General features: G+C 58.0%; 1 protein-coding gene across 1 annotated transcript; it reads right to left on the minus strand.

Annotated features, from left to right (window-relative positions):
- Window positions 1-8260: 8260 nt before the first annotated feature.
- Window positions 8261-16985, minus strand: AK1 (adenylate kinase 1). Its single transcript, XM_007194629.3, has 7 exons — window positions 16870-16985; window positions 13855-13893; window positions 12259-12294; window positions 11916-12079; window positions 11044-11160; window positions 8747-8938; window positions 8261-8501 (listed from the first exon to the last, which is right to left on the minus strand). Exons 2-7 carry the CDS (start codon window positions 13859-13861, stop codon window positions 8433-8435), a joined length of 585 nt encoding a protein of 194 aa, XP_007194691.2. The 5' UTR covers window positions 13862-13893; window positions 16870-16985; the 3' UTR covers window positions 8261-8432.
- Window positions 16986-17325: the final 340 nt, after the last annotated feature.

The following is a 17325-nucleotide window of genomic DNA, read 5'->3' on the forward strand; positions in this document are numbered from 1 at the left end:
TGGGGCTCCTTGGGTGGGGAACGGGGTTGGGGGTGGGGGTGGGGAAGGTTCGCTTGCCCAGCCCTGCGGCTGGCTGCGTGGCCAATTCCCGGCCAGGCCTGAGTGTGGGCTCACAGGAGACCCATCTCGGCCAGCAGGCCAGGAAGGCCGTGACAGGGAGGACGGGGCCACCCCAAAGCGGCAGCCCGAGAGTGGCAGCTCCTCCGTCTTTTCCTGCAGCCACGGAGATGGGGAGGTGGGCGCCACGAGGCAAAAGCTGGCTTCAGTGGGGGAAGATTGGGTGAGGTTTCCCAGGCCCCCCTACCAGCATCTGTGCCCCAGGGACAGTTAGTTAATCCAGTTCCCTGGGGCTGAACTCTCCCTCTGCCCCGCCCTAGGCGTTCACCTTATCAGCTCTGAATCCTCACAGCCACCCCTAAGTCACACCATTGACAGAGGAGGAGCCCAAGGCCTCCTGAGGTTTGGGAGACCCCCAGCTGGAGACCCCAGGACTGCCTGGTTCCAAGCTTAGCTCCTTCCCTGCTGCTCCCATCTGAGCTGAATCTGGAGAGGACAGATGTCACTGGGTGAGGGGGATTGTGGTCCAGAATGGGCGTTGGGGCATCTGAGGCCGTAACATGGACCCCATAGGAGGCCCTTCTCAAACCTCCCTCCCTCCCACCCTCATGCTGCACAATCTAACCCCTCCCACGTTGCAAACAGGACCCACCGGGTTTCTCTTGAAAGCAGGAGAGGCTGCAGGTGGACACAGGAAGAACTTGCAGCAAACTTCCAGGGAAAGAAAAATCTATAGGCAGCACAGGAGGGCCTGGAGCCCTGACCCCAGAGACCTGGTGGAGGAAGGAAGAGATTGGGACCCCCTGGGTTGGAGAGGCGGTCACCCCGAAGCTCCAACAGCACCGTGGGCCTCCCCCACCCCCGCTTGTGTGTCGTGCTATGTAGGTCTCTCAACTCGACTAGAAGCCCCTCGAGGGCAGGGGCTTTTGATGCCTCTGCACCACTGTGTCCCCAGCACAGAGCCAGGACTCTTTGGCCCTTGAAATCATCAAGTGCCCTGGAAGGTAAGGCAGGGGCTGGGGCCATGGAGGCACAGGGAAACTGAGGCGCAGAGAGGTAAGCCTCGCTCTTGTTCCCCAGTGGAAGACGCCAGTCCGGGACTGGGCTGCCTGTCCCCAGGAAGCTGCACGGTCACACTGTCTCACGGGCGGGGACAGACCTTGAGTTAGCGGTCTCCTGTTTGCCCCCCGGATGCACGCTCCATCCCAATGGACACATCTACCTCCTCTCAGCCCTGCACAGTTCAGAGAGGGGAAGGAGGAGGAGGATTTGTTCCTCTGGTGCCTTCCCTGCAGGGTCACTGCAAATTGGTGGCCTCCCTGCACTGAAGGCCACAGCCCTGACCTGGCCCTCTCCACAAAGCCCTTCAGGCCAAGGGTGGTCATGGCCCATGGCCGCTGCCAGCCCCAGGCTCTGCACGGTCCCCTGTGGTTCCCCTCCACCCTGCCCACACCTGTGTCAACAGACCCTTCATTAAACTCTTCTCAAATTATCCCACTGGAGCGTGCCATCTGTTTCCTGCTGGGGCTCTGACTGATACAGACATTTTCGGGTGCCGCCTGCCTATCCACACGCCAAAGCGACGTGGCCAATAGCCAGACATCTGTGCCTGGGCCCCACCGTGGGCAGGTACACGAACTCCACTCCTTCCTCCCCCTGGCTGGCCGGGAAGGCCAGGGCTGCAGGAAGGGATGGAGCACGTGTACCCTGGCCACTGGCCACTGGAGGAATTTTAGGCGGCCCCCAGGGATCCCCCCACCAGGCGGCAGTCCGTCTCCAGCACCGGCCTGGAGCCAGGGGCTGTCGAAAAGAGCAGGGCCAGACCCACATGGGCAAGGGAAAAAGTGGGTACAGGGGAAAGAGGGTACTGGCCTGGGAGTCAGGGTATCCAGGCTCTGCCCTTGTGGCTTCAGGCAAGACTTTAACATATTCTGGGTCTCAGTTTCTTCCTCTGCGCAGTGGGAGGCCAGCCTGCTGGCCTGGGGGAGCTCAAAGCCCAGGAGAACAATCAGAATCACTGCACCACTCACACACTTGCCCTGTGCCAAGTGCCACCTCACAGCCACTTTAACGGGCTGAGACCGTCATGTCCCCATTTTACAATGGAGGAACCTGAGGCTCAGGTGTGCAGGACAACAGGGCTGAGGAGAAGCAGAAGATAATTCAAATCTGGGCCTGTCGTTCCTCCCTTGGCTTCCAGAACATTCCGTCCTGGTTTTTCTCCCACCTCCCTGGTCGCCTTATCTGTCTCTTCACTGGTTCCTCCCCATCCTCCCATGCCTGGACCCTGGGTCGCTTCCCTTCTCTGTTTACCCTCACTCCCAAGTCAGGTTTTCTCAAATCTTTGTGACCATGACATCATGTCCCAGCACAAACCCTGGGATTCAGGCTCAAATAATTAAAACAAACATTTTGTGAACCTATATATAGGTATATATACCCTTATGAGGTACATCCACCCTGTTCCATTTTCTTTCAAATATTGATCACTAGCCACCCTATTGATTTCATTGCCCACCCATGGGTCTTGGCCACAGAATATAATGCCCTAGATGATCGCTACTCAAAGTGTAGTCTTTTTTTTTTTTTTTCTTTTTTTGGCCACGTCATGTGGCATGCGGGATCTTAGTTCCCTGACCAGGGATCGAACCCGCGCCCCCTGCAGTGGAAGTGCAGAGTCTTAACCACTGGACAGCCAGGAGTCTTAGTATCTCCTAGGAGCTTCTCTCAGGCCCTGCCCCAGACCTGCTGAGTCAGAACCTGCCTTTCATCAGTATCCTTAGGGCATTCACGTGCACATTAAAGTTTGAGAAAGACTGTTCTGGGTGCCCTTATCCAGACAAATAGCTTTATTTATTTGTTTGTTTGTTTTAAATACATTTATTTTTGGCTGTGTTGGGTCTTGCTGCACGCAGGCTTTCTCTAGTTGCAGCGAGCGGGGGCTACTCTTCATTGCGGTGCGCGGGCTTCTTATTGCGGTGGCTTCTCTTGTTGCAGAGAACAGGCTCTAGGCGTGCTGTCTTCAGTAGCTGTGGCATGCAGGCTCAGTAGTTGTGGCTCGCAGGCTCTAGAGTGCAGGCTCAGTAGTTGTGGCGCATGGGTTTGTTGCTCCGCAGCATGTGGGATCTTCCCGGACCAGGGCTCGAACCTGTGTCCCCTGCATAGGCAGGCGGATTCTTAACCACTGCGCCACCAGGGAAGCCCAGACAAATAGCTTTAAATACCATCCATATACTGGTGGCTCCCAGCTTTGTGTCTCTAGCCAGAACTCTCCCCCAGGCTCCAGGCTCTTAATAAGCAACTCAGACTTCACACATCCAAAACTGGGCTCTATTCGTCCTCTGCCAACTGTTCCTGCCTCAGTCTCCCCATCTCAGACCATGACAGCTCCCTCCTCTCGTTGCTCAAGACTTAAGGGTGACCTTGACTCTTTCTGTTATGCCCCTCATCCAACCTATAAGTAAATTCTGTTGTCTCCTCCCCCCAAATTCCCATTGTTTTTGGGGTTCCCACCACCCTACAGCTGCCGCTCTGGTCACCACCAGCACCTCTGGGAATATAGCAGGCACCGCCTCAGTGGGCTTTCTTGCTTCCACCTTTGCTCCCAGCCCATTCTGTACACCGTAAAGGGAATCCGTTAAAACCAAGTCAAGTTCCATCCCTCCGCTGCTCAGTACCCTCTGCAGGCAACCATGTCACTCAATGTAAAAGGCAGAGCCCCTTAAATGGCCCTGGAGGTTCCCCACCCCTGTCCCCTCTTCGACCTCTGCTCTTCCCCAACTCGCTCAATCCACTGCAGCTGGCCTCCTTGCTGTTCCTTGAACGTACCAAGCACATGCCCACCTCAGGGCCTTTGCACTTGCTGTTCCCGCTCCCTGAAACACTGTCCCCCTAGATAACCACAGGTCTTGCTCCTCATCCTTTAAGTTGCAGATCAAATGTCGCACGGGCAGTGAGGGCTTCCGACTGCATTGTAAATAGCCCTCTCCCCATGCCAGCAATTGGACTTCGGGTGCATGTCCCCATCTGACATACTATATATTGTTTATTCTGTCTGTCTCCCTCTTTACAACAGAAGTTCCATGAGGGCAAGGGCCTTGCTTTGTTTGTTGCTGAATCCCCATCGCTTAGCATAGTGCCTGGTCCACGACAGGCGTTCAGTAAGTGCTCATGCAATGAATGAATGGACTTAACCACTGGGCTACACAGCCTGGGGTCTCATAGGTTGTGATTCTGAGTCTCCAGGGTGTGGGTGTTGGGGGCATTCTGAGCCCAAGGACAGGGTCTCTGAAGAGGGCAAATGACTCCCCAAGGGTACAGGGAGGTGACCAGGGTCAGTGGTCCTGCCAGACTCTATTCTAGAAGAGGGAAATCCCTCAAAGTCTCCCTCTCTTTCCCCGAGGAAAGGTCCTGGTACCTGCCGCCTCCTGGGTGATGTTGACCTTCTTGATAAAACCCGACGATGCCCAAGGTCTAGAGAACCCGTGAAGACCACCTAGGAGGCAGAAGGATTCCACTGGGCCAGGATTCTAGAATCTCTGAGTAGTAGGGACTCTGAGTTCATAGGAAGGGAAACTGAGGCCCAAGAAGGGGAGAGACTGTCCAGCACCCCGTGAACCACAGTGGGCAACAGAAGCAGGAGACCCTGCACCAGAACCCCAGAATGGGGGCAGAAGCAGGAGAGGCAGGCGAGGGTCTAGTCCTGTGCCCCTGCCTCGCTGTGTGACCTGGGGCAAGCCACACAACCTCTCTGGGTCTGCTTGCCAGAGAGGAAGCCCTGTGCTTGCCTGCTGCGCATGTCCAGTAGGGCTCTGCACCCCCCTCCAAAGCCCCCCCACTGTGGAGCCGCCAGGCCTTCCTGTTTACTCGAGGCCCCTCTCGCGGCTGGGAGGCGACAGCCTTGGCCTCCTCTGCTCCCCGCTTCCGCTTCCTTCCTCTCCCACTTCAGCGCCTCCGGCCAGGCCCTCAGGAGCCCCGAGGCCAAGACTTAGGGGCTCAGTAAACGGGAGGCATCTGAGGACACCTCCCTACCTGGGATCCCACCCTGTCTGAGACCCTGAAGTTCCAGAGGCACTGTATCAGTTCTCTGAATGGTTAGAATGTTCCAACATCTTGGGACAAGCCTGGAGTGTCCCCAGAGACCTCAAGAGTGTGACAGCTTCTGCTGTCTCAGATCCAATGCCATGCCGCCCTCTCAGCCCACCACTAGGGGCTGAGCACACGCTGACCCTAGAGATGCCCCCTCCTCCCACGCCCTCCCTGGGCTCTCGCCTCCACAGAGCAGCTTCTCTCTGAGCTCCTCAAAGTGTGGGCCTCGGACCAGCAGCTGGGGCCTCCCTCCCAAACCAGACTTGCTGTTAACAAGACCCCAGGGAGATGCGTGTGCAGATTAAAGCTGGAAGCGCTGCAGATCTGACGATCCTGCCCGTTTTAAAAACCCTTCCTGAGCCTCACCTATTAGGTATTCCTGCCCCAAAGGCTTCACTCGCATCTACGAAGCCTCTACAACTAACTTCCAGTTTACAATAAATTCAGGGGACGGGGGAGCTAGTTAAACACCACCACGAAGAAGCAACAGACAAATCTGGAAGGAAGAATTTTCTGCAGGACAGCTGATCCCGTCACAGGCCAATGTCAAAGAGTAGGAAGGGCATTCTAGGTTAACAGAGGTTTAATGGACATCACAACCAAATGCAGCATGTGGTCCTCAATAGCATCCCAGTTTGACCAAAGATACATTTTGGGGACAATTGGGGAAAATTGCATGTGGTCTGATTATTACCTATCACAATGTTACTGTTAACTTAGTGTTCTTGGACCTCTGAGTTGTGGCTATATAGGAAAAGTGTCCTTATTTATTGGAAAGTCATGCTGAAGTCAGACTTCAGTGGTGAAATGTTCTCATATCTGTAATTTACTTTAAAATAGCTTGGCGAAAGTAAAACAATGAAGTATGGAAAAATGTTCCCAATTACTAAATCTTGGTGATAGGTATATGGGTGTTCATTATATTATTTCCTCCAATTTTCACTTTGTTTGAAATTTTTCATTAAAAAACAAAGCTCTTTCTGAGCTTCCCATTGCTCTTAAGGGAAAGACTTGATACTTGAGTCAGCATTCAAGGCCCTGAGAGCCCAGCTGCCCACCACCCACCAGGCTTGGCTCTTGCTACTGCCCTGCCTCTAGCCTGCACTCCTGCCCCTCTAAGGCCTCAGCCCTCCCCAAACTGGTCCTCTCCACCTCTGAGGCTCCGCAGAGCTGTTCCCTCCGCCCTTCCATGCCCTCTGTCTCATGGTGAAGCAAACTCCTCTGTACCTTCAAGGCCCCACTCCAGAGTTCCAGTTCAAGGAAACTCCCGCTGCCAGGGGCCCCTCTGAGCTCTGTGCACTGAGCTGCCCAGAGCTGGTCTGGGCTGAGTAGGTGGGATGGAATTTTGTGAACACGGCCGCCCTCATTCTGGGGGACACAGTACAGCGGGCTGGGGGCTCGCGACCCCATCTTTTGCCAGCATAGCCGTTGCTCCGGAAACGTGAACTAGGGAAACCCTCAAAGGGAGGCTCGCGGTGGCAAGGATGGGGTGGTGGTAGTTACTGGAGCTGTTAAAAATTTTGTGCTTTTTTCAAGTTTTCAAGGGTTTTTTTTTTTCTTTAGTGAATAGAGTGATTCCATGGTGAATAGTTTGGGTCAGCTTAGGTTTTCATAAACTGAAAACACACCTAAATTAATGAAGCTGTAATTTAAAAAAACGAAGATATTGAAGACAATTTTGTCAGGTGGATTTCTCTTAGCTTTTTGTCATCTTGGGGGCATGTTTTTCCACTCATCCTTGGGCTGATCATGACAACCTCGACAGAGGACATGTGTGTGCATGTGTGTGTGTGTGCACGTGTGTGTGTGTGTGTGCACGCGTGTGTGCGTGTTTTAGCCCAGTTTGACAGATGCGACTTGGAGACCCCGAGGTGGGCGGTCACAGAGTGAGTTGGGGCTTCCCGGCGCGCCCGAGGTGGCACGGGGCACAGAAAGACCAGCTGCAGAGACCTTCGGCCCGCACCCCACCCAGGGCCGCATGATGCCTGCCTTCTAGAACCTATCTCCCCTGTGCTATCAGTTATTGATTTCGTGTTCTTCTTTCAATAGATTCATCTTTTATAACTTAAATACGTTTATTTTAAAGGAAAGTTTAAATAACTACTGTAAATGGAAAACCAGCCGCACTTGCTGTAGGTAGAAGGGGACACACAGGGGCACCATCAGCCCCGCACAGGATTTCGTTCCAGCTGGGGGTGCCCTGCTGAAGGCTCTCTTGGCTTTAAAGGGAGCCAGCTGGGCTTGGGACAGGTGTTAGGGACACGTGAGCACCAATGGAGACTTTCTCCGTGATGAGGTCAAAGAGTGAAAGAGAACAGAAGAGGGAAGATGCTTCTCCCCAGGGGATTCCAGGGCAGCCCCAAAGCACCCCAGCCCTGCACCTCCCTGAGGCTGCTCTGGTCTCCGGTCCCACAGGCCACAGTAACTGACCACCCACACCCCTTGCTCAGTGTGTTCTCATCCTAACCTTGGGGGAGGGTTGGGGGAGGGGGCACTGATCCTAATTCAGATTTGGAAATGGGCTCAGGAAGGGCAGGTTGTGACCTGTCCAGGACCACATGGTGGGCTATCCTTCAGGTCTCGCCTCATCAGGGAGGCACCCCTGACCATGACCCCCCATTCAATCCCGATGCCCTTTCCGGACCCTCAGAGCTTCTTGAACCAAGGAGCCAATTCGCTGCCCACACGGCCGGCTGATGTGTGCTGCCCCCACTGCCCAGGAAGCCCTCCCACAGCCCATGACCACGCTGCCTGCTCCAGCCCAGTCCCCAGCAGGGGCTCGGGACAGAAAACACGCTCGGAGAGCTAAGGGGCTCAGGACCAAGGCCACACGACAAGGATGCAGAGGAACCCAGGCCAGGGCCCAGCTCTGCCTGACCACGAGTCCCCGAGAGCCAGGACCACTCCTCAGTCACCCAGTGTCCCCAGGCCCAGCACGCCATGTGTGAGGAAGGGCCCTGCGTCTTCCAGCGGAGCTAGGAGAGGGGCGCCGGCTGAGGTGGGCTGAGGGGCCCGAAGAGGTACGGGAAGGGCAGGGGCTGGGGACTCAAGGCTGGGGCGGCCACGCCATGTGAATCATCCCTGATGGAATCAAAGAAAAAGGAGTAAAACTGAATGTCCTTGGAAATTCCTTTAGTGCTCGGCTGTCCATGAAAACAGGATAAAGTGGCTTCCTCTGCCTGTGCTCCGGCCGGGCAGGGTGGAAGCGCTGAGCTCAGGCTGGGAAGGCCTTGAGTCAGGACGAGGGTGGGGCCGGGCTCTGAGCTGGGGAAGGGGCTCCAGCTTTGCTACTTGAGGGCGTCCAGGTGGGTGCACACCTGGGAGAAGACACTGTCCACGGAGCCTTCGGCATTGACCTGTGGGGAGATGGGCCATGAGGGCAGGATGCCGGGGAAGGCTGGGTGGGCCCCACCGAGGCAGGGGGCTGACCTCTCCCGGAAGCCAGGCCAGGCTCCCCGAGCCCAGCCACAGCGGACAGCAGGCCCTCATGCAACCAGTGGGGAAACCAAGGCCCAGACAGGAGAGCTGGCCCAAGGTCACAGCAATTTGAGGCCAAGCCAGGCAAAGACCCAGGTTTCCTAGGGGCCCCTCGGGCCCGCACCTTGCGAATGATGCCGCGTTTCTCGTAGAAGGCGATCACGGGCTCTGTGGCCTTGTAGTAGGTCTCCAGGCGCTTCTTGATGGTCTCTTCATTGTCGTCCACACGTCCGCTGGTCTCTCCACGCTTCAGGAGCCGCTTGGTCATGGTCTCGGGGCCTGCGTCCACGTACAGCAGCAGCGTGGGATGTCCGATCTGCGGGCAGGGCACTATTTACAGGGGCTTCATTCCTGCCCCCTGGGGCCATCTCCTCCCCATCTTCCCACTTCTGAGTCCCCACTGAGACCCACTCGGACCCTCAAGCCCTTCCTGCAAGGCAGCCTGAGGGACCTTCCTAAAACCAATCTGCCCTGCCCCTCCCCTGCTCAAACCTCTTCCATGGCTCCCCAGTGCCCTCAGGAGAAAGTCCTAACTCCTTACCTGACCTACCCTTCCCACTCTCCTCATCTCGTGCTTCTCAGTCCTTTGCTCTCCTGGCTTCAGCCACACGGACTGTCAGTGGTCTGGGCTCTCATCCACCTCCTCCCTTGCCAGGCCTTTGCTCATGCTGGGAACCTTGGCCAGGAACCCTTTCCCTCAATACCAAGTGCTCGCCTTCAGATTTGAGCTAAAATCTCATTCCTCTAGGACAGTCTTTGCAGATGCCCACCGCCCCCCCACCATCCCAGCTCTCTGGGACATGCTTTTCCAGTCCCCTTTACTTCTGCCTCGAGCTTGTCTCAGGAGGGCCTCTGGTTATTTACTTAAGGTCCCTCTCCCAGCCAGGCCTGGAGCCCCCGAGGGCAGGTAGGTGCGTCTTATACCTGCAAGGCTGGATATGAACTTGACAAAGGAATAATGAGGGCTGAGTGAAGGGGTGAGGGCCTGCTGAGCTCTGGGGGTTCTGAACAATGTCACTGTCATTGCAATAAGCATTTCATCCACGGGGAAGATTTGGAAGGGCCAGAAAGCCGACCAGTCCTCCTTCGGTGAGGCCCAGGCGCCCCCTGGTGTCCAGAGCTAAGAAGACCAGGTGCCCAGCCCGCACAGTAGCACTCACAACAGCCCCAGGAGGGATGGGTTAACTTTCATTAACCACATTTTCTAGATGTGACCCTGAGGGCCTGAGGTGACATCATGCATCTGGTACATCAGGACATGCCTCAGGGCTGCCTGGCATCTGACCTCAGGGTCCATGGCCTCCTAGTCTGAAGGAAACCCAGCCAATCCCCATTGCATAGATAGGGAAACTGAGGCCCAGACCAGGACAGACACTTTCTTGAGGTCTTGCAGCCATTTCGAGGTCAAGGAATATAATATCCTCCCTCTGGATGAGGCTCAAAGCTATGGAAGCCCAAAGATGGCCCAGCCTCACAGAGACAGGCAATGGGATGGAGGTCTGTCCTGCCCCAGCCCCCTAAGATGCCCCGTCCTCCCCGCAGGCATTCCTGCTGCCGAGAAGCCCTCCCTGAGCCCGCACCCACCCTTAGAGGTCAGCAGACCTCTCCCTCCTCCTAGGCACGTGCAGTTTCATGTTTCCCCCATATGGCCTGTGACATCAGAGGTATTGGTGTATGTGTGTGCAACTGTGTGTGCACATATGTGTGCATCTCTGTGCATCCCTGTATCTGGATGTACTGCATCCGTGCACACACGTTGCATAAGTGTGTGTGTGTGTGTACATTACATGCCTGTGTACATGTGTGCATATGCCTCTGGCCTTGTGCATGTGTGTCTGTACCTGTGTGCACATGTATGTGTGCTTGTATGCCTGTGGGCACATGTGCCTGCACATGTGTGTGTTTGGGTGAGGTGCTCCCCCACTGTGGAAAGTCTTCCTGGGGGACACCCATGCCAGGCAGCCCAGAGCCCTCATCCTCAAGGCTCACTCTTTCTAGCCAGATTCCCCGTGGCGCCTGGAAGGAGACTAGACGCCCCTCTGTGGCATTCGAGGCCTCAGCCTGGCCTGAAGGTCCCCACCCACATCACTGCCGGTTGCCCTGCCCCACAGATTCTGTTCTCCCCACACCAGCGTGACCCTTCCAGCCCTAGCCATGCTGTTCCCTGCCCCTCTGATAGTGTGTTTATGGGGTGTCAAGCTTCACTTTTGAAGGATGCATTCTCTCTAATCCCCACGCTGCCCCTCAAGGCAGCTGCGAACTGTCTGTCCCCATTTTGCAGTTGGGGACACCGAGGTTCAGAGAGGCAGACTGACTGGCCCAAGGCCTCAAGCAGCTGAGCTAGAACCTGCGGCCAGGTTTGTGAATTCCCCAGCCTTTGCCTGCCCATCCCATGTCACAGCTCCATGAGGTTGCACTTACCCTCCGCTCAAACTCTTCTCCCTGCCGCACCTCCCGGGGGTAGCCGTCGATCAGGAAGCCTTTGGAAGTATCTACCTTGGCCACTATGGCGTCTCGGAGCATGTCCAACACTGTGTCCTGGAGGCGTGGCAAAAGAAGGTGGAGTCATGAGCCCCTATTCTCCACCCCCTCCTCGGGCCTCTGCACGCGTGGCCCCACAGCCTGAAACGCCTTCTGCCCTAACACACATTTCCCAAACAAGCCTCCCTCTCCAGGAAGTCTTCTGTGAACTGTGACGACTTGATTGATTGATTGAATCATTCATTCATTTCTTCATTCATTCATTCATTTCTTCATTCACTCAATAATATGACTGAGCCCCTCCTCCCAGCCTCCTGTCTGGGCCCTGAGGACACAGCTGTGAACAAAGCAGACCTTCCCTGCCCTCCGCAAACTCACAGTCTGCTGAGGGGACAGACAATTACACAGTTGATTTATAGTTTCCAAGCATGACATGGGTTATACGGGCAAAGAAGGGAGGCTACTGGAGTATAAAGTTGGCGGGAGGGGGGGGTCTTAGCCTAAGTCTGAGGAGTCAGCAAGGTATGAAAGATGAGGAGGAAAGAACATTCTAGGCAGGAAAGAGTGTGACCAATGTGAGGGGACAGAAAGGCCAGGGTGGTGGGAGTCTGGAAGGGTTGGCAGGGCAGGTCCTGGAGGCTCTTGGGAGCTTCCGGAAGGAGCTTTCTGCCAAGGGCAGTGGGGACCCTCAGGAGGGTTCAGAAACAGGGAAGGTCATGGTCAGCCTTGCTAGTGTGTCATGGGCTTTGCTGGCTGGTGTCCACTCAGGGCCACCATCACCCCCAACCCTCACCCTGCCGGGGCCCACTCACCAGTGGCACCAGCTGCCCCTTCTCCATGATTTCCGACAGCATCTTGCCCCTGGCTGAGCCTGAGCTGACCTCAGCCCGCAGGAGGTCCCCGGTGGAGAGGTGGGTGTAGCCGTACTTCTGGACAATCTTCTCACACTGGGTGCCCTTCCCCGAGCCAGGCCCGCCTGCAAGCGCCCGCCCATTCAGAAGCCCCGAGAAATGGGACCCCTGCAGGGACAGGGTCTGCCCGGGTCACCCAGTGAAGCGGGGGCAGAGCCCAGGGTGCAGCCCCAGTCCCAGGCTCCCACCAGGGCCTGCACAGCCCCGCCCTGCCTGCTGCCTCACCCGCCTGCCTTGGACTCACCCACCACAAAGATGATCTTGGTTTTCTTCAGCTTCTCTGTGGGAGAGAAAAGGGAAGCAGAGCTCAGTGAGTCACTGGACAGAGAACCAGAGGTACCTCTGGGATCCCAGGCCTGTGCTGGGCCCCAGGCAGTTGCGCACACACAGCTCATGGTCCTGTCAGAGAGGCAGATGAGTCGGCCCAGAGTGAGGGATAATGGGGCGAGGAAAAGTCAGAGACTGAGACAGGTCAGGGAGAAGAGGGTGTTCCAGGCAGAGAGGCAGAGGCCTGAAGGCTACGGGCTCAGCACACGCTGTGAGGGTGCCCCTCAGGGGCTCGGACGCCAACCCTCGCGGCCCCTCCCTGTGGGCAGCTGGACCGAGACGCCCGGTCACCTCGGGCGTTAGCGTCTTCCACGCTGCGGGCGTCTGGTGCCGAGCAGCAGGCCCGCATGGTCCTGCTCCGCCGTGTCCCCTACCCTTCCCCTCCCAGGCCCTGGGCCAGCCTGCCGCCTGCCTTCCCTGGGCGGTACCAGTGTGGAGTTGGCAACCACAACATACGTTGCCCTGGAGACGGTTGCCGGGGAAGAGGGCTCTGGTGGGCATGTGGAACCCTTGCCCGGAGAGGGAGGGAGCTTACGTTTCACCCTCTATCTCAGAACTCAGCAAGACGGTAGCCCCACCAGAGAGAGGGGAACCTAGGCCTAGAGGCAGGGGCCTGCTCCAGGGATGCCAGAGCTCGGACTGGGGCCGGGGCCTCTTCCCAGGCTGCCAGGCCTTCCCCACTTCTCAGGGAAGTAGGAGCTCGCTGTGTGCACTTAGGAAAGAAGTCCCTGCCCCAGTGGGGAGGTGAGCTCGGCAGTTCCCCAGGGTCCTCCCAGCCACGGGGCTGGAGGTCTAGAGGAGCTGCCGAAGAACGAGTTCTGTGGGTTCCCAATGTCTGCTGCCGTGTGATGGGCACAAGCCTGGCCGTGGGGGGAGGCCACAGCCCAGTGGCAGCGGATGTTCAGAGGCCCGGGGGTGGAAGGATGACCGCCGGCCTCAGGCCGCAGCAGCAGCCAGAACAGCTGGGTTCCTTTAAGAGCCGCCCAGGCCGAGGCCCAGCGCCAGGGAGGGACGGGTGGTGCTGCCAGGAGGCGGGCCAGCCGGGCTCTTGGCCCACGTCTCCCTCCAGGTCCCAGCCTGTAGGAGCCAGGAGGGCCCAAGACATCCTCAAGACCCACCCCTGCTGGTCCGGGAGAGGGGCAGGAATGTGTCATTGTTTGCCTTGGCATTTGCACTCTTGGGGCCTCTCCACAGGGCAGGCCTTCCCTCACCAGTGCCGCCTCCCTCTCCAGAAAGAGCCAGAGATTCAGCTCTATAAATACCAGTGTAGGAGGTGAGCTGTGGGGCCCTTAGGAGCCTCAAGGAGGCCTCTCCCCTTCTAAAAGTAATCCTGGAGCTGGTATATCCCGCGAGAGGTCTAAGGAGTATGCTGGAGGCCCCCAGATAGGCCCCTTCTAGCAGCCCCAGAGCCACGTCCAAACCCTCCCCGAATGTCTTCCGAAAGCCCACCCCCTAAACAGATGGGCACACTGAGGCCCAGGCTGTGAGCAGGAAAAGAGAGGAGCTTCCGTACCTTCCATCCTGCCGAGGTGTGGGGAGCCGAGTCAGCACTCTGCAAGACAAGGGCACAGGCGGGGCGGGTGAGGGGGATTCTCCTGCCTCTGCTCCTGCCCCGCCACATGGTGTGGCTAGGCCCTGACCATCCTCTGAGGGTGGAGGGGCCGTTGGGGGCAGGGAAGGCCCAGGAGGCTGGGAGAACTTGACAAAGTCCCCTTTCCTCTGGGTGCCTCCACTGTCCTGTCCCTGCCTCCTCCCTCTGGAGCCAGACAGCGGGGGCAGCACCGAGGGGCACAAACAGCCACACAAGCAACCGCTGAGCTGCTCCCCTTGCAATTCCCAGAAAACAGGCCCTGGGTCCTGCATCTGCCTGACAACTTGACAACGCTCCCCGGGGCCGGGAGGAAGGCCCGGAGGCAGGCAGGTGGGAGGGGAGCTGCACGTGTCCTCATCTGGGATGAGGTTTGGACCAGGATGCTCAAAGGGACACAGAGGCCCAGGGTGGGAGAGAAATTTGCGGGGCTGCTCACGTGGCCACAGCCTGTACGGTCCTCAACTGAGGGGGTCCCCAGGCTCTCACCCTTGCACAGGCCCAACTTCCACCCCTGATATGGCCCCTGCCCACACTTTCCCCTCAGTGTGTAAATCAAGCCCAATGCCTCCTGGGACCCCCCCGCTCTGCATCCACAGCCCCAGGGGCCTCCCTCCACCTTCCCTTCCCATCAGTGTCTTCAGAGTTACTGCAACACATCTTTGGCCCCCACTTCTTTACTCCCCACCCACCAGCCCTCCCCAAAGCCGCCAGCAACCATCAGAGACACTCTTGCCTTGGCCTTTGACCCTCAACCCTTGGCCAGCATTCCTCCTGCCGGGGACGTCCCCACCCGGGGCCCCTACTCCACCCTCTCACTTTTGGCGTCAGGTTCCCAGGACCCCCATCCCTGCTCAGCCAGCCCAGGCCTCCTCTCCCGGCCCCAAACATCTACAGCCCCTGGACAGGCCCAGAGACCCTGCAGACCCCGAGCCTGTAAACAGTCCCTCCCGTGTCCCCAGCATTGTGCCCTATCACCCAGCCAGAGGCTGCAGTCAGAGCAAACGCCCTTCTCCCCACGCACATCCACCCCACACACGCAAGTCCCAGCCCTCCGCTCCTGAACTTCCCTCCAGTCTGTGTCCTCACCGCCACTGCCTTGTTCCAAGCAGGGGACCTGGCCACTGCTCCAGCCTCCCGTGGGCCTCCTCACCTCCATACCCCACCAGGCAATCTGCAGGGTTTTCTCTGACAAGCATCAAGCCACGTCTTTACCTGCTTAAAACCCTTCCATGTATGGCCCCCTCAGTCCCCAAAATGAACCCTAACGTAGCTGACCGGGCCCAGCAAGCTGGCCCCCAGCACCTTCTGCAGCCTTATCAGCCACTGCTTGAACTGCTTCGATCTCCCTCACCCATCACGACCGTGTCCCACTCCAGGGCCCGGCTAATGTTGCACCCAACACCTGGATGCCCTTCCCCAAGGTGCTACTGTTTAGGACTCAGTTCAGGTGTCACCTCCTTCAGGAAGCCTTCCTGGACTCTGCTCTCCACTCCCACACTGGCAGGTGACCGTCGCCCAGCATAACACACACCACACTGTACTGGGCCTCTGTTGTATACTGCAGGCCTGTGTCCACCACACTGGGCCTGGCCCCGGCTGAGCACAGCACTGGGAGCCTCACTCCATCCTCACAGTCACCTTGGGAGGGAAGTGAGGCTTGGAGAGGAGGAGAGACTTGCTCCAGGGCCTGGCTGAGGTCACACTTGGGGCTACGTTTTCTGCTGCCCTGGGCCTGGCACCCACTAGGTCCTTTAGCAGCTTTGCTGACCGTCCCGCTGCTCATGGGGTATGAGTTATAACCTCTTTCCTGCTGAGTGTGCTTAAGGAAGAGTAGGAGCTGCCAGTGCCCCTCTGCAGCTGGTGGGGGAGGGAGAGGGTCCCCAGGCCAGGGACAGCCGGCAGCGACACCCTGAGGAGTGTTCCCGACCCCACCCTGCCCTGCCCCCTCCTGGTAACCTAAGCCCCTCTGTCCTGCTGGCACCTGCCACTTCTTGGTCCAAAATAACTTGGGTTGTGAGGAGTCCTCACAGAAGCCAGGGGTCCAGGACAGAGTTGGGTTACGGGCTCCGCACCCAGGCCTTATATGGCCCCCAAATCAGGGCCACGGCAACTCCTAATATGACTGGGTGGTCTGCTGAGGGGCCTGGGGAGCTGAGGCCCGATGGGACAGCGACTTCATCTCAATCACAAGGCAAGGCCAGGGCAAGACCCAGGTCTCCCAGCTTCTGACCAAGAGCAGCATTTCCAGTGGTTGGCAACTGGCTAGGGTTCAAATCCCAACTCTATCACTCAGCTGTGTGACCTTGGGCAGCTGGTGTACCCTCTCTGGGCTTGTACCCTCAGGCCCAGTCCTGCTGCTGCTGGAGAGTCCTAGGTAGGTAACTGAGCAGCACTCAGGAAAGGCCCCATGGGCTGTCCCAGGGCTCCCACAGGGCCCCTGCCTTTCAGAAGGCTGGGGCAGGGGGCCAAACATCCAGGGGCTTCCCGTCCCCCCAGCACTCAAAATGACGTGACAGGATAGCTCCTCCCATCACCTAGGCTGCCCCTGCCCAGGTCCTCGGGGCAGGGAGTCCAGCCACAGCTCCCCCTCCCCAGTCCCCAGCTGGGACGTGCCAAGGGCAGGGACCTGGAGCCCCAAGAGTGCTGGCAGGACAAAGGGGTGACTGTCGCGGAGGCTGGGAGGGAGAGCAACATACACACACACACACATCCACAATGGCACACACAGTGTGGCACAGATACCCAGAGCAGCGCCTGGGGAATACAGGCAAGCAGATGCATACAGATCACAACCATGGATACAAACACACAGCCACACAAACCCCGAGGATACCCTGACACACAAACACGCACCCCCCAGGTGCGCGCGGCTTCCCCACTCCCCGCAGGGGCACCCCACACACGTGCACAGGCACACACACACGGGCACACACTGACCTGAGGGAGGGGTGCGGGGGGCACCGGGGACAGTGCGTGCCCTGCCCGTCCTCACCGGCCGCCCGCCCGCAAAGGCGACTATTTATAAGGCTGTCAGCAGCGCACGGCATGCCGGGAGCCAGCGCTCCTTGATGGCAGGGAGGGAGGGACAGAGGGAGGGAGAGCGGACCGGGAAGGGAGGGGGCACTGGACCAGAGCAGAGCCCTGATGGGAAGCCAGGCCGGGCGCCCTCGCCCGTGCACCTGCAGGTGGCTGTGCCTGCACACGCATAGGGTACCTTACAGCTTCCCCAGGGTTTTTCATTCCTTCGTTACCCGCACTGTGCCCGCATGACTCCAGGGGGACGGGACCAGGCTTCCTGTATGACAGCTGGGGAAACATGCCCAGAGAGGAGAGGCTCTTTGCACAAAATCCCACAGCAAATTGGTGGCAGAGAGAAGCCAGAACCAGGGATGG

This window comes from Balaenoptera acutorostrata, chromosome 6 (genome assembly GCF_949987535.1).
Source record: "Balaenoptera acutorostrata chromosome 6, mBalAcu1.1, whole genome shotgun sequence".
Lineage (NCBI taxonomy): Eukaryota > Metazoa > Chordata > Mammalia > Artiodactyla > Balaenopteridae > Balaenoptera > Balaenoptera acutorostrata.

Bases quoted from the DNA above. Each gene is read 5' to 3' on its own strand.
- AK1 (XM_007194629.3), bottom strand. The intron at 12,080-12,258 runs GTGAGTCCAAGG...GGGCGCTTGCAG, and splicing joins CAAGATCATCTTTGTGGTGG to GCGGGCCTGGCTCGGGGAAG. The intron at 8,502-8,746 runs GTGCGGGCCCGA...ATCTCCCCACAG, and splicing joins AACGCGGCATCATTCGCAAG to GTCAATGCCGAAGGCTCCGT.